This window comes from Callorhinus ursinus, unplaced genomic scaffold (assembly GCF_003265705.2).
Source record: "Callorhinus ursinus isolate GAN/ISIS: 27379988/994484 unplaced genomic scaffold, GSC_fseal_2.0 scaffold28, whole genome shotgun sequence".
Taxonomy (NCBI): Eukaryota; Metazoa; Chordata; class Mammalia; order Carnivora; family Otariidae; genus Callorhinus; species Callorhinus ursinus.
In genome coordinates, this window is record NW_027397090.1 from 7,064,350 (window position 1) to 7,087,425 (window position 23,076).

The 23,076-nt window shown below is 42.2% G+C and overlaps 1 protein-coding gene across 2 annotated transcripts in view; it reads right to left on the reverse strand.

The window, feature by feature from the left end:
* GDA (guanine deaminase) overlaps positions 1–23,076 on the reverse strand; it is a 71,709-nt gene that overhangs the window by 13,554 nt on the left and 35,079 nt on the right. Inside the window, exons 3-10 of one of the 2 annotated variants that reach the window (XM_025891387.2) lie at positions 17,821–17,992; positions 12,866–12,953; positions 11,044–11,149; positions 9,637–9,664; positions 8,343–8,450; positions 5,797–5,904; positions 2,517–2,614; positions 137–204 (exon numbers count right to left, since the gene is read on the reverse strand). In XM_025891387.2, coding sequence (XP_025747172.1) covers positions 137–204; positions 2,517–2,614; positions 5,797–5,904; positions 8,343–8,450; positions 9,637–9,664; positions 11,044–11,149; positions 12,866–12,953; positions 17,821–17,992 — 776 coding nt within the window. The remainder of the gene's footprint in view (positions 1–136; positions 205–2,516; positions 2,615–5,796; positions 5,905–8,342; positions 8,451–9,636; positions 9,665–11,043; positions 11,150–12,865; positions 12,954–17,820; positions 17,993–23,076) is intronic. The other variant, XM_073878080.1, reaches the window with a different exon arrangement.

Consider the following 23,076-nt stretch of genomic DNA (forward strand, 5'->3'; position numbering starts at 1 on the left):
ACCATTTTATTAGCTCGAGATAGTACTCCCAGATAAGAAAACTAATTTTTTAAACTGTTACCCGAAACTTAGTCACATCATAAAGTTATGCACTTACTCGACCACTTTGACTATGTCCAAATAGCAAAATACTGACCTGTACCCAGCCCTATTTTCACTTCATGTTTCAGGACTTCTAGCACATTGAGAAAGCCGCTGCTGAGCCTGTAGAGAAAGGAGACGTCAGGACGAGGAGACGCATGTGTTTCCAACAAAAAAGGACACCAGCAATAAGGATGGTGATTTCACTAAAATTGTGTGTTCCGTCGTAACAGCTCTCATGTTGACACAAACACATTGGCCAAATCAGATCATCTGAGTCCCGGAGTGAAAAAACGATCATAAAGGAGCTTTACTCCTTGGGTTGAGGTTAATCTCAGGAGGGTACAAAGCAGCAAGAAACAGAAGGAAAATGGGATCATTTGTAAGGAAAAATAAATGAAGAAATTCAGTCTTGCCATTCATGCAAAAATCTATTGGTCTTCAGTGTTGTTTTGTTTTAACAAACTCATCCTTCTATGTTCAGAAGTAGAAATTATAAAGCATTGTCTTTGCTCTCTGTCTGGGATACTGTGTTACCCAAATGAGTAGTGCCTTGCAAAATCAAAGAAAGAGGGTATTACTGGGAAAGGGGGTGCAGGCTGATGAGTCAGGACAGTTCACAGGACCACAGCAGCTAGGAGAGAACGTTCCAGGCTGAATTCCGGAGATTATGACCCTGAGCTTACTAGATGTGCTGCCTTTCTAGAGAAACAAGGGAAAACTAAAGCGTTCCTTAGAAGTCTGAGAAGAGGCCAAGGTCACCATGGTCTCCTTGAAGATGCATGTTAACTAACCATCGTCAAATCCCCAGTGCACGTGCAATAAAACTTTCAAAGTTGTTGGAGCCAGAATAGCAGTGACCATCTAAACAGAAACGTATCCATGAAGAAATGTAACTTCCAACCTCAATTTGCAAAGCTGGATCATATTTTAATTTAGATATTGTGTAACTAACCCATGGGATGTTAAATCCTTTCCCCGTCGGGTCGCTAGACCATAGTTATGGTCACTGGCCATGCACAGGAAGATTCCCTGTCATGTGTGACTACTTTATGTCTGAAAACCAGAAGGCTCTGGAACCTCTCAAAACGCACCAGAAATATAGCTCTTTGGTTCTCATGCATTTCCTATACCACCTCTGACACATACCCCTTTTTGCAGTCAACTCCCTAGACTTCCAGCTGCCCGCACCTCCAGCCCTACCTCGCGGCTCTTTCCCCATCACAGAGCCTACTCTGCCCTTGTTTGGGGAAGGTCGGGGGTTCAAGGGAACTGATACCTCTTGACCTCACCCAGCAGCCCTCCACAAATAACTGACAGTGTGTGGGAATGACGATCCCCGCTGCCTCACTCCTGAGGCAGAATGACTTTGAGGTCTGTTTTGTACATCGGTTCCCTGAGCTTTCTGGAAGAATTAAACTCCAGGAGCCCACAACGGTAAGCTGCTTGATGATGTGCTCTTACTGATGTCCTTCCCTTTTCTGTCTTACCAGCCAACCTCCAGAGGTCACCTTCAAATAAACTACTTGTACATGAATTGTCTCATGGTCCGCTTCTGCAAGAACTCAAAACAGGAGAGGATACAAAATAATCCTCAAAAAAAACCACTAAAATCTAGCAGAACCTAAATTCGCTGAATGAATATTATGAATGATCCATCTCAACCTGCCTCTAAGTGGGAGGAGCTCTATTCTGGATCAATTAGCACCAGAAATGAGATCCCTTCTGCATCGAATCCTGGAGCATGGATTCCTAACCTAGCATCCATGGATCAGTATCACGGGATCTATGAATTCCCTGAAATTAGATGTAACATTTCTGCATCTGTGAGCTTTTTTCTGAAAATACAGGCCATAATTTTCATCCGACTCACTTATGGATCTACGACCTTGCAAAGGGTTAAAAACTAATTATAGATAAAGCTTTGCATTCTGGGGAATTACAACAGGACACGGTCTCTCCCGTGTGAACTGGCATCCTGTAGGATCCAGCAGCATGATTTATATTGTGGGGTGTCGGCTTACGGCAGCACTGCTCCTTCTCCTGACCGCAGAGTATGCAAAGTCAGTACCCTCTCCCTGGACTGCCTGCCTGGCCTATTGCGTTCCTGCGGTCCTTAGCTGCAAACCCCGAGATGCTGTAGGTTTTGAACTCTTTCTGTTATATTTCCTACTGTCCCATTTTGGGCAAATGCAGAAATTTGAAGAGATGCTGTGTTCTTCAAATGCATACTCTGCAAAAAGTATCCTCTTTTGTGTGCTCTTTCTCCCCACCGAGCACAGGTAAGCCTCTGTGCGTCTGTCTGGTTCCTGTCCCAGTCAGACAGAACTCTCGAAGAGGGACACTGGAGGCCTGACTGAGAAAACAAAGATATTTGGGCTGCTAATTCGCAACCCAAATGCTCATCACCGGCCGACCGGTTATTGCCTACTTACGATAAGTTAGAATTGGGGCAATGCGAGATCGCTGCTCCTCGCTCCTTGAACACCTGCAGCTCTTCTGTGGAAAGGTAGCACCCATGCGCCATCACTGTCTGGAGAGAAGAGTATCCTATGTGGAGTTTACCCCTTAAAAAATGTTTCCCTTAGTCTTGACTCACAGCAAGATGTTACAGGTACAGATTGAAGCAGTGACTTATCTGTGAGCATCTTCACAAGAGCACTTATGATTACTTGTATGTATAAAATCCCTGTGTACAAGTTACCCCTCAAAAAAGGCCTGTAGGGGGGTGCCTGGGTGGCTCAGTCGTCAAGCGTCTGCCTTCGGCTCAGGTCATGATCCCAGGGTCCTGGGATCGAGTCCCGCATCGGGCTCCCTTCTCCGCGGGAAGCCTGCTTCTCCCGCTCCTGCTCCCCCTGCTCGTGTTCCCTCTCTCGCTCTGTCTCTCTCTGTCAAATAAATAAATAAAATCTTTAAAAAAAAAAAAAAAAGGGCCTGTAGAAACATTGGATTACACAAGTCTCAGCCAATATTTCTTTTTTTCTATAAAATAACAAGGGTCCAGGTGATCGACAGGATAGAATATCCAACCAGCTCAAAGATACGACACAGCCTTCATCTCTGCTTTAGAAAAAACCAAGTTACTTCATTTTCAAATTCTACCTGGTGAGCAACTGGTGGGGCTGGGCTTGTTCCCATCTCAGTCAGACTTTGTAGAAGTAAGTTTCCTTTGTCAGCACATGGAAGCTGTGGGCGTAATCCTGGAAAGAGGTGTTCTGTATTTCTGCTCCTAGTTGAATACAGACACCGATGCTCTTTTTTGTTGTTGTTGTTGTTGTTGTTGTTTTAAAGATTTTATTTATTTGACAGAGACATAGCGAGAGCAGGAACACAAGCAGGGGCAGAAGGAGAGGGAGAGGCAGGCTCCCCGCGGAGCAGGGAGCCCGATGCGGGGCTCGATCCCAGGACCCCAGGACCATGACCTGAGCCGAAGGCAGACGCTTAACGACTGAGCCACCCAGGCGCCCCCCGATGTCTTGATATATAAAACCAAATAATCTTTATTTATCTATTTTTAAGTCTTTTTTTAATTGGAGTATATTTGACACAACCAAATAAACTGTTTTATCACCTATATTTACATTTTCACAAAAATTAGGAAATATAATATTTTATAAGCATTAATTTGGAAGATAAAATTGACCCAAGAAGGCAGGCACTGCCCACATACAACACTTCTCTGTTTAGTCCTGGTAATATTTGTGGGTTTTCCTGAAAAGGATTTAAGTCTTTCTCATGGTATACATACAATGTATTATTACTCAGCAATAACAAAACATGAGATCATTTGCAACAACATGGATGGACCTCAAGGGCACTATGCTAAGTGAAATAAGTCAGACAGAGAAAGACAAATACCATATGACTTCACTCATATGTGGAATCTAAAACAAAGAAAAATTAGCGAGCAAACAAACAGAAGCAGAATCAAACCTGTAAACACGGAAAACAAACATGGTTGCCAGAAGGGAAGGTGTGGGGGGGACGGGACAAAATGGGGGAAGGGGAGAGGGAGACACGCGCTTCCAGTGATGGAATGAATAAGTCATGGAACTAAAAGGCCCATCCTAGGAAATAGAGTCAATGGTAATAGGTTGTATGGTGACAGATGGTAGCCACCCTTGTGAGCATAGTGTAACATAGGAAAGTTGAATCGCTATGTTGTACACCTGAAACTCAATGTAACAGTGTGTGTCAACTCCACTCAAATGAAAAAAATTAAAATTAAAAAAAGGCTTTACTCTTTCAAAATTCTTTTTCCTTCAGTTCAAAACCTGTTTCCAGATAGCTTTCTCCTTTGGGAGGCACAGTTCAGTGACCAAGGATTACTAATAAAATAAAATTTTCCCAAACTCTGTGCAAATAAAATTAACATGCAAATGGCAGGTTAATTTATTATTCACATGGAAATATATGTAGAGAAGGATGAAAATTACAGTGTAGCATTTGCAAGATCTATGTAGAGTATTAACCTTTCAAATTAGTCCTATTCAGCCTTCCGTTCACAGTCCCGAAGAATTTATTTGCTGCAGTATGTTCAACTCTCCATGAAGTTTGTACAATTCATTGAAGGCCAAGGCCAAGGGGTATATTGTTGTAATGAAGTGTCTCCTCACTATATTAATTTTAATGTGAAATTATTTAATTATGAAAGTATTATACACTCTTTTTTTTTAAAAAGCAATACCACAGTGTTTAAAAATAAAAGAGTAAAGGGCGCCTGGGTGGCTCAGTTGGTTAAGCGACTGCCTTCGGCTCAGGTCATGATCCTGGAGTCCCAGGATCGAGTCCCACATCGGGCTCCCTGCTCAGCGGGGAGTCTGCTTCTCCCTCTGACCCTCTTCCCTCTCATGCTCTCTCTCTCTCCTTCTCTCTCTCTCTCAAATAAATAAATAAAATCTTAAAAAAAAAAAAGAGTAAAAAGTCCCCTGTTTTCTCCCTCAGGAGGATCACATTTAACAGTCAATGTTTGTATTCCAGACAATTATTTTTTTTTAAGAGACAGAGAGAGAGAGAGAGAGAGTGCATAAGGGGGGAGGAGCAGAGGAAAAAGGAGAGAGAGAATCCCAAGCAGGCTCCATACTCAGCGCAGAGCCTGATGCGGGGCTTGATCCCAAGACCCCGAGACCGTGACCTGAGCCCCACCCAGCACCCCTCCAGAAATTTTTTCTAAATGAGCATGCACCCACATACATCAAACAATACCATATTAACATTCTTCCTTGTAAGCCTGTATACATCATTCTTGTGAAAGCTGGATACAATTTTAATTATGGATGTTCTGTAATCTAAACAATCACCCACTGATAGACATTTCCTAACTTGCACATTAATTAACATTCTTATTCATATTCCTTACAGAATGGATCCTTAGAAATGCATCTGCTAACTCAAGGGAATGCACATTTACGTTCTAATGGATACTGACAAAATGTCTTTGGACCAAATGACATTCCCATCCTCAAAGAAGCCTTGAGATTTATTTACTGGGATGAAACTGCAGGCCGATTTTTAACTATATACCCACGCATGAGCATCCTCTGAGCTTTACTCTAGTTTGGGAAATGCACACATGTTGGAGAAGTCTGAAGATTACCATTGAGATTTTATTTTGTCATTTCATTTTTTTCCCACTGCCCCCCCAATTACAAAGATTTTAAAATGTAGATAAATATGCCCTACTCGACACAGATTATGTCATGATATGCAATGTACCTTATTTGTCAGAAGATTGTTTCTATCATACACATCTGTGTAGTTTTTATAATCGGGAAATAGGTTCTTCACAGCTTCAACTTCATTGACAGTTTCACTTATATGGCTCTACAAGAAAATAAATAATACTTGCAATTTTCTAATGTGAAATACCATTAGAAATTATACTTCCTACCCCAAAATGATAAGGATGGTTTCTACTTGCCTATGTAAGACAACAAAGATGCTACATGTGTTGTATTGAAAACAGTTATACATATTATATATAATATCACATCTATATGAAAAAGAAACGATGAACGTGAACATGATAGTTACATGAATATGTAATGTTCTAGCCCTAACCTTGACCCATGTTATATTCTTTCTATAGCAAGTACGTACGTGAAGACAGTACTTGAACCTAGCTATTTGTGGCAACTTGCCCCTTTTGATATTGGCCATTTAAGAGAAGAGCTTCATAGCCATAAAAGGACAGACAGCATGGTTCACTCATACAAAAACTAGAATTTGAACAAGGAGAAATGAATGTCAGCTCAAGTTCTGAGCCTACTTATGTTTCAGTAGGGTGAGTCAGGTCTTCCCTTTGGGTCTCTACAGTCTCATCTTTCAAATATAAGTGTTGGGCTAAATGGGTAGTTTTCCAAGCTCTTTCAGCTTTGAGTATGTCGTTCATATAAAAATTCATAGAGATACAATATGTCAAAGGCATAAACAAGTTGCTTCTCAGGGACTCTAGAACCCTGTCCTCATTCTGGCCCCGTTGGCAACTTCCCAAGTGATCTCTTCCACAGAAGACAGTTCGAAAATAACTGGCCTCGACAATCCTGCTGTCACCAAAACAAGAGCCCATAAAAATCATGTCCAATCAAAACAAATGAGTCCTGGCCCCCATGCCAACCTTTCTCTAGGACACCATAAACCCCACGCCCTTGCCTAAAACAAAAATCCTTCCAGACCAACTGGTGATGAGTACATATAATAGGAAAAAACTCATGAGCAAGTTGCCACTTCCAAGAATGGCAATGCCATTCCCCCTTCTCCATGAGGTAGTGTGAGCCAAAGAAATAAGAGAAAAAAAGAGCAAGGTTCTAAAAACAGAGTGTTCCACCTAGAGGCTGAGCTCTATCCTGGCCTCGAGGAACTCTAGACCACTGAAGAAATGCATGGGCATCTGAAGAGAAAAAAAGGACAACCAGATGATTCTTTTCACTTTGATAAATTTGAGTAAATGCTAAATGCACATGCACATATGCATACCGCACCACCCCCCCACCCCACCCCACCCCCGCAGCAAGGATATACTTGATTTTGTTTTGTGTTCATGGAGTTCAGGACACACTAGCTCCAAATATGGCACCATGGTATACTGCATATTTTAAGCTGAAGGAAAATAGCCGAAGGTCAGAATGAAACAGATCATAAAGCTTTTATGTGAGGCGTGCCCACCCTATCCTCGGAGGAGAGGAGCATCCTTATCTCTGAAGACAAATGGATGCCCCAAGGAATCCAAACAATTATTCCTCCATGACTATGCACTTGTCACCAAACCGGCCAGGCCTAGAAATGCTCTCTTTCTTTGGGTCTTCATTTCCCTATGAAGCCTCCTTATCATGTAAAACTTATTTTAAATACATTTGTATGCTTTTCTCCTATTGTCGTTGTCAATTTAGCTTTTAGACCCAGCCAGGGACTCTAAGAAGGTCGAATAAAACTTTTTCCTCCCCTACAATTGTGTGGGATCGAATCAAAAATACAAATATCACAGTCCCCCAAAAGGGGGGAGGGAGTGATGAGAATAGTTAAGGAGCCCCAACAAAATCAATCTTATTAAAAAAACAAAACAAAAAAAATACCCTCCACCCTGATAAAGAATCAATGTGTTCTGCCTTTCCCCTAACTTGCCCTTGGTTATAAGATAGTCCACTCTTAAGAGGGAAAATGTTGGTGCAGCCTGTAATGAAGCTTGGGTCGGGGAAGGAGAGCCTGCAACTCCCAATTTTAACCCAGCTGGAAGCTTTAAAAAGTGTTTCATTCCTAAATTGCAACCGTTTAATGACAAAGTAAGATATCCTTTTTTGTTCCTGATTTTTAAATTAAGAAACTCAGAACAAAAGGGCTTTTAAATGCCTTTTTGTGAGGGAGAAACTAGGTTCTTTTTGCTTTTCAAATAATAGGTGGTTCCTCCAAAAATGAAGGACTAGAACACTGAGAAAAGGGTCAAATAAAAGAGAGAAGTAGGAAAGAAACGAATTAAACGTATCTTACAGAGAACAGGTAACCAGTGTGTTACTGATCTGGCCTGGTTACGTATGACGTCCTCGTCTAAGTCTGATCAGAGAAGATGAGGGTAAAAGGAACTTCAAGTTTCCTATCTGAGAAATTAAGAAGTGGATTTAGGTGACGTCTGTAAGAGCCCTCCCTGTCCTATGATGCCATTTCTCTAGGAGATCTCAGGAGAAGAATTGGAGATGACTGCCAGAATTTAGGGTACTGAAAAGTCTTGCAGGTCCGGACAGGGGCACAAACAGCAGAAAAATACCCACCTGAATATGCAAATTATGGGTCTTCGCCATGTTTCCCAGTTTACCCAACAAAGTGTCAGAGCAGGAAAGGGAAAACCGTGGTGTCACTATGGGCTTAACTCTAGAATACTGGAAATAATAAAAAAAAAAAAAAATTGGTAAGGAAACTATGGATATCAGGAAAGTGTGGTATACCCCAACATGCATATCATACAACATGATAATTTTATGTCTTCATTTTGGAGGATAGCCCCCCATTCTAAGAGTGGGTGGAAGTAGTGGGTTTCACGGAAAGAGCTCTTGGCTGAGGACAACAGAGAGAATATTCTGTAGCACCAAGTTCAATGGAAGAAGATCCTGCCTCCAAGGACAGACAGCCCCAGTCCCACATCCACATGAAGGCTCAGAGAAGGCCTTGACTGGGTGGCCTTCATGAAGAGAAATGGGAAGCAGAAGAACTTCTAAAGGAGGCTGCTCTGGGGAGACTCAAAGTGAAGTGGTGGTCTACTCCCCATCTATGTCTTGGGGAGGAATGCCAGCCATGGCCTCCCTCAGGACATCTGGGGGCAGTACTGGCTCTGGTGTCATCCAAGGTAAAGGCTGAGCAGGGGAGAAGGGCTCAAGAGAGGGGTGGTGAGCATGAGGACCCCCAAAGCTCCACCTAGTTCTCCCAAGACTAGGCTGAAAGTAATAGGGTTCTCACGGTTTCCGATTAGACCTCAAAAGTTGGTAAGGGAAGGGTCTGGCTTGCCGATCTAAGAGGTTGTACAATGGAGCTATGAATTGACCCTGCTAGGAGTGGGGGAAGGAAACAGCCCTGCCTCCATAGGCTCACCAACACCAGGCACTGCAAAGAGGAGTGGCCGGCCGAGGGCCTGCAGGCCATGTGACATACCACACGTTAGGGACCAAGGCAGCCAAAGGCTGGGGCATCATGGTGGACACCACCTGTGCTCCAGACCAGATCAGGGAGTACAAGAGGCCAGAGCCAATGTTGATGTAGCCAACTTCCAGTTGCTCCCAATCTGTCCACATCCATGAAGCCCTCTCCCACCTCCCCAGGGACCAGTCCTGTGTGATTAGAAGCTTCCAGAGAAGAGAAAGGGAAAACCACTGAGGAGACAAAAAAGCCCGACCTCACAGAGCTGAGTTGATGGGTCGACTATAAAAACAACTGAAGGCTCTGGGGAGACATTTCTGCATGCGTGGAGTAAGCCAAACGTACACAGACTAATCTTTATCAAACAACTTAATAGCAAATCTTACAAATGACACAAAAGCAATCCAAAATCAGGCTGGGAACAAGCTTACTTACGTTCTTTTGGAGCATTCTTGACACAAATCTGAAATAAAGCAACAAATGGGAAGATAGAAAATCTTGGCATTTTTAAATAGATTTTTTAAAAGGGTGAAAACATGATCCTTACATGTCTTAATTTCCATGCAAACAGTTCTAATGCCATACATGTTTCACCACCACTAATTAAAGATTAACAAGTAGTAATTACTCTGCTTTCTCATTTGCAGCCAGAGAAATAGAGTGCAAAATCACAGGGAAATGCAATTTTATCCTCTCACATCAGCTGGGCTGCTCATGAGTATTCCCATACCACTCAACCATTCCACTGGCTTAAGCTCTATTTGGGGGAATATTGCAGGATGTTATGCTCCATGGATATTAGAATCACGGAATCCTATGCACCTGGAGGCATTTAGAAGCCATAGAACTCTATGGGCACAGATGTCGGAGTAAGGCTGATGGAACAGGCCAGAGGTGGCTGTGAAATGGAGACGGGGGAGAGGGGAGGAACCGGACGGGGGTGGCAATCAGGGATGGTGGTGTCCGTAGGGCCTATTAAACAGCGGTTTGTGCCCCAACTGAAAAAATTTATTCGCTAGCTTTCTGCCTTCCGGTAGTCCTTTGTTTCAGAATAAAATGGGGACTAAAGTTTACAATGACCACAAACACACATCCATAGGAAAGTTCAGCATGTGGCCAACGATAAAAGGAAGGTGCATGCTTCACTCTTTCTGTGAGCAGGTGGTGGTTCCTGAGCTACGCTTTCCAGAGGACACATTTAAGGTGATGGAGGTCTGGAATTGTAGGAAAGTTGGGCTTCTAAAACTTGCCTCAGGATAGGTTAGGTCCTGGGGAAGATTTACATCTAAAGAATGTCCTTCTATATCTCTTGGATCTTGGATGTCGTGTCGAATGTCATACAACGCAATTCCTTGTCAAACCAAATCCTCAAGGGACTATGGAAAAGCCATTAAAGCAATGTGGATAAAGTACTTTTGAGATCCGTAGACTATTCCAGTGTAATATAAAAAGAACATAACAAAAGCTCGTGATCTCAGGCAAGAGGGTGACCCCACCACCAAAAGTAATCTGATGCGCAGACCACATACACTTAAAGCAAGTTCAATTTACAGGAGAAGCCTCCATCTATAATAAAGGAGAGGGAAGCGGTAAATCATTAACTTATAAAAAGAATCCTTCATTTCACAAAGGGATTCACCCTAGGACTCTATAACAAATTCCCAGAGGCTACCAAATGGTATTGACATGGAACGCTTTCTTTAGGACCAGACCACCTGCACAAAGTAGGGCAAACCCACACAGTGACGTATGCGCATATCGGCCTGGTTCACTCTCTCCCCATCTCTAACTCCATCAGTGCCTCAGAGGGACCACCCACAAGACAAATCAAGATGCATGTACCTCTCTGTTTCCTTGACTGATTCCTCAGTGGTTTCCTTGTATTCTGGAACAGTGGTATTCATATCCATGCAGACTTTGCCCACAAATGCACGCTGCCCAAATTTATCTGTGAGAGGCACACAAAAACAGAATCTGAAGTCATGTTTTCCCCTGCAAACAATATATCCCTCTTGAGCCTTTAGAAAACACATTTAAATTAAAATCATTATGAAAACACAAGTGAGAATGTAAAAGATCATTTAAGAACGCCATTTAAGAACAATAACAACGACAACAAAACCACACCAAATTCTATAAGTAGTTCAAGGTCTTCCACTGACTCCTATTCCTTGGATTACTACCAAGATGGTGATAATATCTGATTAAGGTCTAACCCTGTATGTGCCCAGTGTCCTCTGTTATGTGTAGGGTTGTGAGGAATATACCCAGTAATGTATATAAAGTGTCTGGCCATGTAGGGCTTAGAAAAGATACGGTCACTTTTCCTAACCGTAGCAACGCCAATATTATCATCAGTGGGGAATTTGACATAGTCCTACTAGCAGCTCTCAGCACTAAGGAACCTGGTCCTCATTAGAGCTGCCAGAGAAATTTTATTTCAGCTAGAACGTTGAAGCTACATGGGGTGATACTGTTTGTACAATGTCTCTGCCTCTGTCATAAGAATCTTACAAAAGTCTTTTTGCCCCTCTCTTTCCCCTGTAATTCATTGTGATACCTGGCCATTAGATTACTCTTAACGTGAAACACCACTTTCATCACATACCTCATCTGGCTCAAAATCTTTGAGTATCTGATGCATATTCGAATCTCTCCATGGTCTGAACCATCCCAGCTGCCCAACCTCCTCTCCCCCCCTCACTATGCAATGAATCCTGTCCTCCAGCTCAGCTACTCTGTTCCTTGCTTCCTGTATCCACTGTGGATATTCCTGTCCCCATAGCTTTGTCCATGTTATTTCCCCTGTTGGGAAGACATTTTCCTCCCTCCCCATTTTGTGTTCCTGTAGGGCCCTGTTTAAAGGCCCCCTCTATGAATTCTTTCCAGATGATCCAATTCTGAGTCTTCTCTGTCTCCTCCAGAAATAGCAATATATATTTTCAGGGCTACCCTTTAAGCCTCTGGCAGAACCTACCTTGGCCAGCAAGCAGAAGTATCAGTGCATCAGCCAACGGTATTTACTGAGCATCTGCCATGTTCTGGGCACTGTGCGAGGTCCAAGTTTTGGAATTACTGATCTAAAGCCAGTCTCAGACCTGCTTACTAGCCGTGTGACTTGGGCATGTTATGGCCTCTGAGCATCCATTTATCCATTTGTAACATGAGGGCACGAATGCCTACTTCCAAAGACTGTTTGCAGCTGAGCTGAGATAATCCATGGAGAGTGCTTTGTGCAAAGCCAGGCATCCAGCAAGAGCACAGCCGCTGTTAATACAGTCATTTTCTATTTCATTGTGTTCCCAGCATCTAGCACAGTGCCCTAAGTCTAGCCAAGAGCCAAGATGTGTCTGCGGATTATAATATAATAAACTGTTGCCACAGTGAGAATTAGTAAATTTGGTCCCAAACGCCCTAAATTAATACACAAAATTCAGACCCGTACACATCATTCTGGAACCAAAACCATAAATAAATAATCAAATTACTTACACAATTAAAAACATTCAAGGGCCATACACAAACACCTAATTACTTGCAAGAAATGCAGCGCTCAAATTCTAGCAATTAAGAGGCAGGACAGCCCACATGTATAAGTCATTGCCCGGCATGGTCTGACTGTCTTGGCTTGATGTGCCCATAAATCATGCTTTCATTTCCTCACCTGTAATTTCTGCAAGGAGCAGAGATGAGTCAGTGTGAATTGTTCCAAAGTAACAAGCTGTTGTTGTTCCATTCTTTAGTGTTCTCCTCTAAAAATAAATCACAAAAACCATGAATCGCGTGTGCCCAGAAAAGTCACATGGCAAATAAAGATGAAAATAGAATTCTAGTTTTTAATTTTAAAATATTTTTATTTAAAGGTATGCCATCTTGATATGAAATACGGTTAAGGTAAATGGCAAAAGTATTTATATCCAAAAGTGTGAGCTGGAGAAGAAGCTGGTGCTTCTGATTTCCTAGATTTCACACTATTCCGTGTTGCAGACTTCACAAAATGTAATACTAATTAATTCCTTGGTTTTTAGGATTATTTAAGGATATACAAACTTTATTGCATCAAGGGATGAGTAAATGAGATTCTTCCATCTACAAGAGGGCAAAATTATTCAGCCAGATTTCTAGTTCAACCCAGCAAATTAGTCCCTTGTATTTATCTCCCTTCCTTAGCACAATTCCACTAAACTAACAGTAAAGGAGTATAAAATGTATTAACCCAGAAGAAAGAGACACGAGCAAAGGAAGCATTTCTACAGCCCCTTGGAAGACAAAAAAAACAGACAAAACAAACATGGATGAGACCCTGGAGGTGACTCTGCAAGAAGAGAAAGAAGCACAGAGCTGCTAATAGAGAATTGGCTGACAGTCTGTATACAGATGATTAAACCCTGGCAGGACCCTTCTCCTTGTTGAAATCAGCCAACCACACCAACCTGATTCTTGCAGGAGAGATTTGCTCTTGCAGAAACTTGCAACAGTATTTGGAGACTAGACACCCAATATGGCAAGGTTCAGCAGAGACTGGAAAGAGTTTTAAGTGGATAATCTGGTTGACCCTCTGGATCCTTGGTCATTTTCCCCAAAATCCCACATATGCAACTCCCACCACTCCTAGCAGGACTGAGGAACTCTTCCCTAGAGAAGATGACTGGTTCTAGAAGAAAGATATCCTCACAGTGGCATTTGGGGCCCACAGTTGAAAGGGTTGTTCAGTGCCTTCACTGTTTATCTTATAATGAAGTTCACTAGCCAACAAGCGTTATCCCCATCCAGACTTCCAATCACCATTTCAGAGCATCGCACTTAAATATGAAATGTATGTTCAAGGTTCAACAGACATTGGAGGAAAGTTAGTATAAAAAAGTGGGGAAGGAGGAAAAAGGAATCTGGAAAAAAAATCTCGGAGGAAAGAGGCAATCTCTAAGGCCAGAAGGAAGCTGGATTTTAAAAAAAAAAAAAAAAATCTAATGGGGGGGCGCCGGGGTGGCTCAGTCAGTTAAGCATCCGACTCTTGATTTTTAACTCAGGTCATGATCTCAGGGTCAGGAGATGGAGCCATGAGTCTGGCAGCATACACTAACCAGAGTAAAGTGAAACTCAAAATTAAAACAGAAGCGTAATCTAACATTTTCTAAATTCTCAAAATTGTACACACCTTTCTAAAATCTTGGCTTGAAGATGAACTCAAAGGGGAAAGTGTTGGCTGTTTAGCAAGAAGGACAATGGAAGTGCCCCACGGCATGGAGAGTAAGTCAGTCCTTCCTCTGACCGAGGGAAGGGGCGGGGGAGGGGAGGGGTGTTTCCACTAGTTGAGAAATTGCACTTTCAAGTTGGACTGGAACGAACTAGAAAGTTCAAGAATCTGCTCAAATTATAGTTAAAGAACAGGACAGGGAAAAACCACAGAGGAAAAAAGAAAAGGAAGGAGGGAGAGGAGAGGAGAAAGGAAAGGAAAGAACCCCAAGCAACTCTTCCTGGTTCCCACTGACTTCCACCCATTTAACCAACAAGCTACATGTGTGAGACTGATGTAATTGAAAGAAATTAGTTTGGCTTTAAAACCTTGCTGAAGAGGACATCTAAAATACAGCTGCTTCCCTTCTTCATTTGTTCTGTATTTGGGCATCCTGGACCCAAGGCCACCCTAGTGTCTCATAAGCTTTAAAGAGGGTTCTTCCGTTGGTAATGAGTTTGTATTTTTCCAGTTTATAAGAATCTACCAAGAACAACATCAGACTGTGGGTTGTGTTTCTCAATCTTTCCTCAGCCTTCAATTCTTGACAAGAAAGGTTTGGAGACCAAGCTTTTTAAGCTCAAAATAGATGCCAAACATAGGATGACTGCAAACTTCAAGATCAGTAGCAATGGCTTCTTAACAGATTAGATGATTTGCATTTCCCCTGGGCTGAAACAGGGAGGAAAGAGTGGCCTATCTCCTTTCGATTCACCTTGTACTTTAATGATCTGATACAGTTTTGGAATTACTTGGATTCATCAGCTGAACCTTTGACAACCCCATAGAGTAAGCATATTCATCCCATTCCCCAGAATATTTGCAACTCGTGTATCTTGGCACATTTACTAGGATCTCATTGTCCAATCCCTTGACTGCAAGCTATATAATATATAGATTCCTGAACCTTCTAGTCTTTTTAGTTTATTCCAGTCTATTTTGAAACTGTAATCTCTCACCCAGTTTGCAATGTTTAAAGGCAGATAATCCAGGCTTGCTTTACTGGGATTTTTTTTCTAAGTAATCTCAGGAGATGTTTGCTAATATAGACTTGAAATTACTTGCACATTAAATGATCACTGTCATCTACGGTGCAGAACTCTGGGGTCTTGATTTGCCCATTTGCTGAAGTATAGATCTAGGACTGTTTTCTGAGGGAGAAAATAAAATAAACCAAAATGCCTTGGATCTCTCTGGACCTACTGTTTTAACATCCCTTTGCATTGCCGTGAGCAGTTGTCAGCCTAGGGACAGGTTCTAGTTAACAAATCTCAACGTCTACAGATTTCAACCATATCATCAGCTCATCCAACTGTTAAAGTGTGCAGGCCTGCCTGCTCATAATCAGAAACATAGGACGTATGCAATGCAAGTATGTGTCGAGAATAAAATCTATTTTGTACTCACTGACATCAAATACTTAACTCTCTGATACAAGAAATAGTATTTATGGAGTACTCCCTGAAGGATATGTGGTTCTAGATACTCTAAATGTCTAAACATAAAACAGTGATATATTTGGGGTTTTTTTAAATACTATAGCATCTTAATAATATATATTTTGACAACAGAGCATGTATCTATATGAACTGTTATTGAAACTAATTTTTAAGAAAATCAGTATAAGTGGGCGCCTGGGTGGCTCAGTTGGTTAAGCGACTGCCTTCGGCTCGGGTCATGATCCTGGAGTCCCGGGATCGAGTCCTGCATCGGGCTCCCTGCTCAGCGGGGAGTCTGCTTCTCCCTCTGACCCTCTTCCCTCTCGTGCTTTCTATCTCATTCTCTCTCTCTCTCTCTCTCTCAAATAAATAAATAAAATCTAAAAAAAAAAAAATTAAAAAAAGAAAATCAGTATAAGTAATAGAAATGCTTTACCTTAACAAATGTTTTATTCTTTATCATATACACAGTGTAAATGACATCATTGATTTCCCTCTCTGGGTCAGCGGCTAGAAACTTAAAGCTGAATTTGTGACAAATGCTAACAAGTGCATGGCCCCCCATGGTATACACTTACCTCTCAGTTTTATTTTTCTTCCCCCTTTTTCTCCTTTGCCACGCTTTTGTGACTCATTTGCTTCCACTGTATACTATTTTATTTTAAGATATCTCAAACCCTTTTTAGAACAATGAGAGGTATAAATAAATTTTGAGAATAAAAAGATTTGGTGTGGTTAACACAGTTCATTAACACAATATCGCAGCAACTTCATGCACTGTGTTAGTCCTTCTCAGTTTTTCTAGTGTCATGTGGATCCATGCTAAACAGGTAAGATCTACAATTACACTGAATTTACAATTGGGGAAGTCAAGTATATAAAGGATAGCATTTACTTTTACTCCTCAAGGCTTGAATGATACAAGACCAGGGGAAATGGCAGAATGGCTAGGTAACTGTCTTACAGACTTACAGTACTGTCACCATCCCAGAGCCATCGCTTTAGAAGAAAACCCATCCATGGGTCCAACAACAATGCAGCAATGTTTAAACTAAGTATGCTGCATGACAAGAGGTAGTGGTCAGATAGGAAAGTTTTTGCAAAAGGTATTCTCCCCTGCAGAAGCTGTTTCTGGTTGCTGAGTGGACTTGGCATAGGGCTGGAGTAGAAAGAAGGGGACTGATTTCCTTGAGAGAGTGGAAGTAAGGACATCCTCAGAGCCTTCAGTATAAAGGTTGGCGCGGTTCAATGACTTGAACTAGCTCCATAGCTCCCTCTAGTGGTGTTAATGCTCATCATGTACCTACGTACCCTGCTATATAGGGAGCCATCCTATTTTCCCTCCTTGGGAAGCTACTAAAATAATGTGATATCCTTCTAACTGTAATTTTAACTTTTATTTTTAAATTTCCTTGCATGTTTTTTAAAGCAAATATATACAACGCTCCATGTGTCAGGCACTATTCTAAGAACCTCACAAATATTAACTTATCATAACAATCCTATGAAGTAGTTACTATCATGATCTCTACTTTATTTTACAGATGGGGAAAATGAGTCACGGAACTTTCCAAAGGTTACACAGCTATTCCATATGGTCCCCAGAACAGCACTGTGGATTGGCAGGAGTAAGGGAACACACACGTGCATGAAACTCAAATTTAGTAACTCGAAACACAAGAAGTAACAGACCAAGAGTCAAGAGAGCCCACCAGATAGAGAATTTGAGGATTTGGATTCAAGTTCTCTCTCTGCTATAGGTTAGCTTGTGTAGATAAGGTGGGTGGTCCACACACTCCTTGGGCTTTGAAAAAAACTGAAAATGTCTCCACAGTCCATTCTAGCCTCAACTGCCTGTGCTTTATAATTAAAATATGCCCCAAGAAATGGACGTGTCTACAGGTGATTTGGTCATAACACACCACTACTGACGAGCAAGATACTTACGACAACTCTGGTATATACTTCTTCAGCGAAGTCGATGTTCTGGAATTTGAGTTCTGTAGGAAATGTGTACATGGTCAGCCAGTCCAAAAGCGGCAGGTCCACATTACTCCCAGCAAAAGAATACTGAGGGGCGTGGATGTGTGTATCAACCAGCCCAGGCATGAAGAACTCACTGGAAATTAATACAAGGGGGAAAAAAGAATTTAATAATACCTTCAATCATTTTCCGTATCTTTAAATCACATTTTCTCTCCACGGTGATTAATTGTTTACCACACGCAGGTTCAGAGCTAATGCAATCAGACGACTGTAAATTCTCCTGTTATCTAGCAATCAAGATATAGAAGTGACGCTCTGCTGGGAGAGATACAGCTCCTACATTGGATTGGCAGAATGGCTGGTGTGAGGTTAACCAAAGATGATCGAGGGAAGCAGAAGCACAGCACTGAGAAGCAGCAAAAAAACAATCATGGAACAAGACACCCGATGACTTTGTTCTCATAACTGGAGGTTATAGGACGGAGAGCCAAGATGAGAAAGAAGGTCTTTAAAGCTTCTAAAGCCATGCTTTGGAACTACTCCCGAGTCACTAAGGATGACTGACGATGACAAATGGTGGCCGCAATGCTAGACTCAGTGGTCGTCTTGACCTTGGCTGACTCCAAGAAATCTGGTCCTTCCCCTTGTGAGGCAGGGGCTGAGTTCTGAAATGAAGCAGCAACGGCAAACTGAGGCTGGTTAGGGACAGGCCCTCGTAGAAGACGAGACTGTCAATGGGTGGGCGGTGTCGGACGGGTAAGCGAAGACACAGCTGTAGTGCTCAGACAGCCTTCTCCAGGTGCCGCTGATCACTCCTGCCGTCCCCCTGGCCTGCCAACTAATTTTCATATTTCCACTGATTCTCATAACAGAAAGTCCTGGAAAGATGTTTTTAAGAGCTTTCAGAGGCACTACCCACAGATTCGAGGAAGCCCCCAAACTAACACACTTAAAACTTCTCTAAAGAACGAATCCAGTTCACTGGTGTCTATTAAGTGTCTACACACATCCAAACAGATATTTGTTACAGACCATATGTACCACCACAACCAGCACCCTGAGAAAATATGAATTATATTTTAATATACATAAAGAACTTGAGCTCAAAACTTGACATAACAAAGAATCCCTTATGCTACCAACTGAAATGTATACCACCTCAGTGAAAGGCAAACAAAGCCTGGGCTACCTATAAAATGCTTTCTTTTTAAAAAAAAATGGGAACCGGGAATGGTGGCGATAATGCTGATAACCAGCAGATGATGTTTACTGAAGAGGTACATGTACTCGGCACAGCACCCATGTACATCATCTTACTTGTGGGAGGCAGTTTATTACAGGGGTTAAGTATATACATTCTTGACTCAGACTGCCTGATTTTGAATTCAGACCCCACCATAAACGAGCAGTAGGGTCATCGACATGTTATTTAACTTCGTTGCGACTCAGTGTCCTGTTACAGTGGTAGCACCATAGGGCTGTTGTGAGGATTGTTAGCACGAGTAAAAACAGTGCCTAGATAACAAAAAGCACTCAAAAAAAATAGTAGTTATGATGATGTAATGCTCACAACAAACTTACAAAGTAGTACTGTTCTCCTCATTTATAGAAGAGAAAACTGAAGCTCAGGAAATGTAAGTAGCTTTAAAAAAAAAAAAAAGTAATCATGCAACTAGTCAGCTTTGGAGCCTAGATTCAAATCCAGGCAGTTTGTCTGCCGGCTCAGTACTCTGGGTCACTCCCCTCCGGAGGACAGAATTCTTCATTCACTTCGGCGGGGAAGAGCAGTGACAAGCTCGTGTGGCAAGAAGGCCGCATTAAGTGAGCCTACAACGTGGGGGGCGCGCAGAGAGGGGGGATGAACTATGTGGACTCCTCTCAGGCATGAGTCGCTGACCTCTCAGGATACCTCAGTCCTGGGGCTTTCCCCGTCTCCACCACCATGAAATGAAATGGCCACGTGATTTCTTTATGTAGTTGAATTGTTCAATCAAATAATATTTCCCAAGTAACTGATAAGTTTTAAAAAACTCTCCTAAGCCTTGTGGGAGATCCAAAGAGAAATAAGACATTTCCTTATCTTCAAAGAGATTATAATCTAGTTGAGCAGATTAGGGGTGAGTGAGGATATCTGTGTGTGTCTGTGTTGGGGGGAGGGGGGTATGGAGAGAGGGAGGTGGAGACAAAGAGAGAAGGAGGTCTGGTCAAAATATTAAGGATCTTAGTGAGCAATTTCACTCCTAGTGGTTTGCCCGACTGAAATAAAACATATGCTTACGAAAGAGCATTGTACAAAAATATTTAGAGCAGCTTTATGTATCCCAGCCTCGAACTGGAAACAAATCAAATACCACAGGAAAACAGATAAACAAACTGTGGTATATCAACACAACAGAATGCTATTCGGCAATACAAAAGAAAGAACTACTGATATAAACAACAAAATGGATGAATCTTGGAAGCGTTACGATGAGTGAAGAATCCAGACACAAGAATCATTGATTTATTCCATTCATATGACTTTTTTTTTTAAAGATTTTGTTTATTTATTTGACAGAGAGAGAGAGAGAGCACAAGTAGGCAGAGCGACAAGCAGAGGGAGAGGGAGAAGCAGGCTCCCCGAGGAGCAGGGAGCCCGATGCGGGGCTCAATTCCAGGACCCCGGGATCATGACCTGAGCCGAAGGCAGACGCTTAACGACTGAGCCACCCAGGCACCCCATTCATATGACATTTAAAAACAGGCAGAAGTAATCTATGTGATAGAAAAAATTAAAACAGTGGACAAGGGGCTGGAGAGTGACTGGAAGGGGCATAAAGGAACTTTCTAGGCTGATAGGAATGTGTTATATCTTGATTGGTTTATGTTGGTTCCATAGTCATATATGCTTGTCAAAACTTATCAATGTACATACCTAAGATCTGTGCACTTTACTACATAAAAAATGTTTCAGAAACAACAGCCAAAAAAAAGTTTCTTTAAAAAGGGTCTTGAATAATCAATTCAGTGAATTAACTGGTGTCGGTTATTCCATAGCCGGGAGGGAGGGAATGGCGAGGATGCTTGTTACTTTGTTTCTTCTTCTCTTTTGCAGAACTGTGACACTTTGAGTCTCAGGTTTAGGACATGAATCTGGCGGTGGCAGGCATGTGCGGGGAGAGTCCTCCCATGCGTGTCCCAAGCATGACATTTCTGAATAAAGATTATGGTGATAGGAACAGAAAGGAAAAGGTGAATACAAGAGAAAAAGCTTGATATTTTATTAGCTGTGGGCAGCCAAGGAGAGGAATGAGTCCAAAAGAGAGCTTCTGAGCATGTGAAGCTGATTATATGACATGATGTGAAGAGAATGTAGGAGGAAATTCCACGTTGAGGGAGGAGTGATGTTATTAAGTCTAGAGTCAGTGTAATCTCCAAGGGTCCAAAGAGCATCAGAAATGTGCGATAAGAGGTGACAGAAGAGGTATGGATGGGATTCAGATTTGAGAGTCTTCTCTGTGGAGGGAAGCCTAGAATCTGGGGGTGCCAGAGATTTCTGTGGAAAAAGAACAAAACTGAATCTTGAACAGCACCGTCCACTTATAGGAGTAAGAATGAGGAAGACAAGGCCATGCTCCTTCTGCAGCAGAGTTGTCAGGAGGACTGAGGGAGATCCAGGAAAGAGAGGTATCAAGGACAGCAATGAAGGGACAGAGACCAGTGTCCAAACCTGCAAGAGTCAAAGGCAAGTGGTCTCAGGAAAAGAGAGCTCTCATTTCCATGCAGTGGTTGGGGAGACACCTGATTTCACGTGGATTCAGTCCTTCATTATAGAATACTTACCAAGTCTCTAGAATGGTTTAGTTACTGTCCTACAGCCGAAAAGAAACCCATGAACATGAAAGATCAGTGTTTAGAGAAAGTACTGGGCAGAGAGAGAACTCCCTTTAAAAATATTTGGTAGTGAAAGAATGGGCAGGTAGGGGGGAGGGAAAGTCACATTTTGTTAAGCATGTTAAGGAAGCAGAGATGAAAGAACTCTTTTCAATTTTGCTCACTCACTAGCTTCACTTCCTTAGAAAATCTCCACTTCCCCTCAGATAAAAACCACTAATTTCATATTCCAAACCTGTGGTGCTGGCCAGTCTGCATCAGAATCTGGGGACAAAGAAGATTGTTTGCCCCTATATACACTTACCAAAACATCCACTTATCTTTTAACCAAGTGGACAATGTTAATGAAAGCTCTACCATCCAAAAAGTTGAAAATAGAGCTACCCTACAATCCAGCAATTGCACTACTACTGGGTATTTACTCCAAAGATACAAATGTAGGGATCTGAAGGGGTACGTGCACCCTGATGTTTATAGCAGCAATGTTCACAGTAGCCAAAGTGTGGAAAGAGCCAAGATGTCCATCGACAGATGAATGGATAAAGAAGATGTGGTATATATATACAATGGAATATTATGCAGCCATCAAAAGGAATGAAATCTTGCCATTTGCAACGACATGGATGGAACTGGAGGGAGTTATGCTGAGCGAAATAAGTCAATCAGAGAAAGACATGTATCCTATGACCTCACTGATATGAGGAATTCTTAACCTCAGGAAACAAACTGAGGGTTGCTGGAGTGATGGGGGTGGGAGGGATGGGGTGGCTGGGTGATAGACATTGGGGAGGGTATGTGCTATGGTGAGCACTGTGAATTGTGTAAGACTGATGAATCACAGACCTGTACCTCTGAAACAAATAATGCAATACATGTTAAGAAAAAGAAGAAGAAGAAGAAGAAGAAGAAGAAGAAGATAGCAGGAGGGAAAAATGAAGGGGGGGAATCGGAGGGGGAGATGAACCATGAGAGACAATGGACTCCGAAAAACAAACTGAGGGTTCTAGAGGGGAGGGGGGTGGGGGATGGGTTAGCCTGGTGATGGGTATTAAAGAGGGCACATTCTGCGTGGAGCACTGGGTGTTATGAACAAACAATGAATCATGGAACACTACACCAAAAACTAATGATGTAATGTATGGTGATTAACATAACATAATAATAATAATAAAAAAAAGAAAGCTCTACCATCAAAACACATGACTATCTAGAAGGGTCTGAGTTGCCCAAGCTGTTTGCTCAGCATTGTCAACCCTCATTTACCTGCCAGCCAGGAGGTATGATGGTCCTGTGGGCTTGGGAATCCCAGGCTCTTTGAAAATGACCATTTCCTTGCCCAACAAC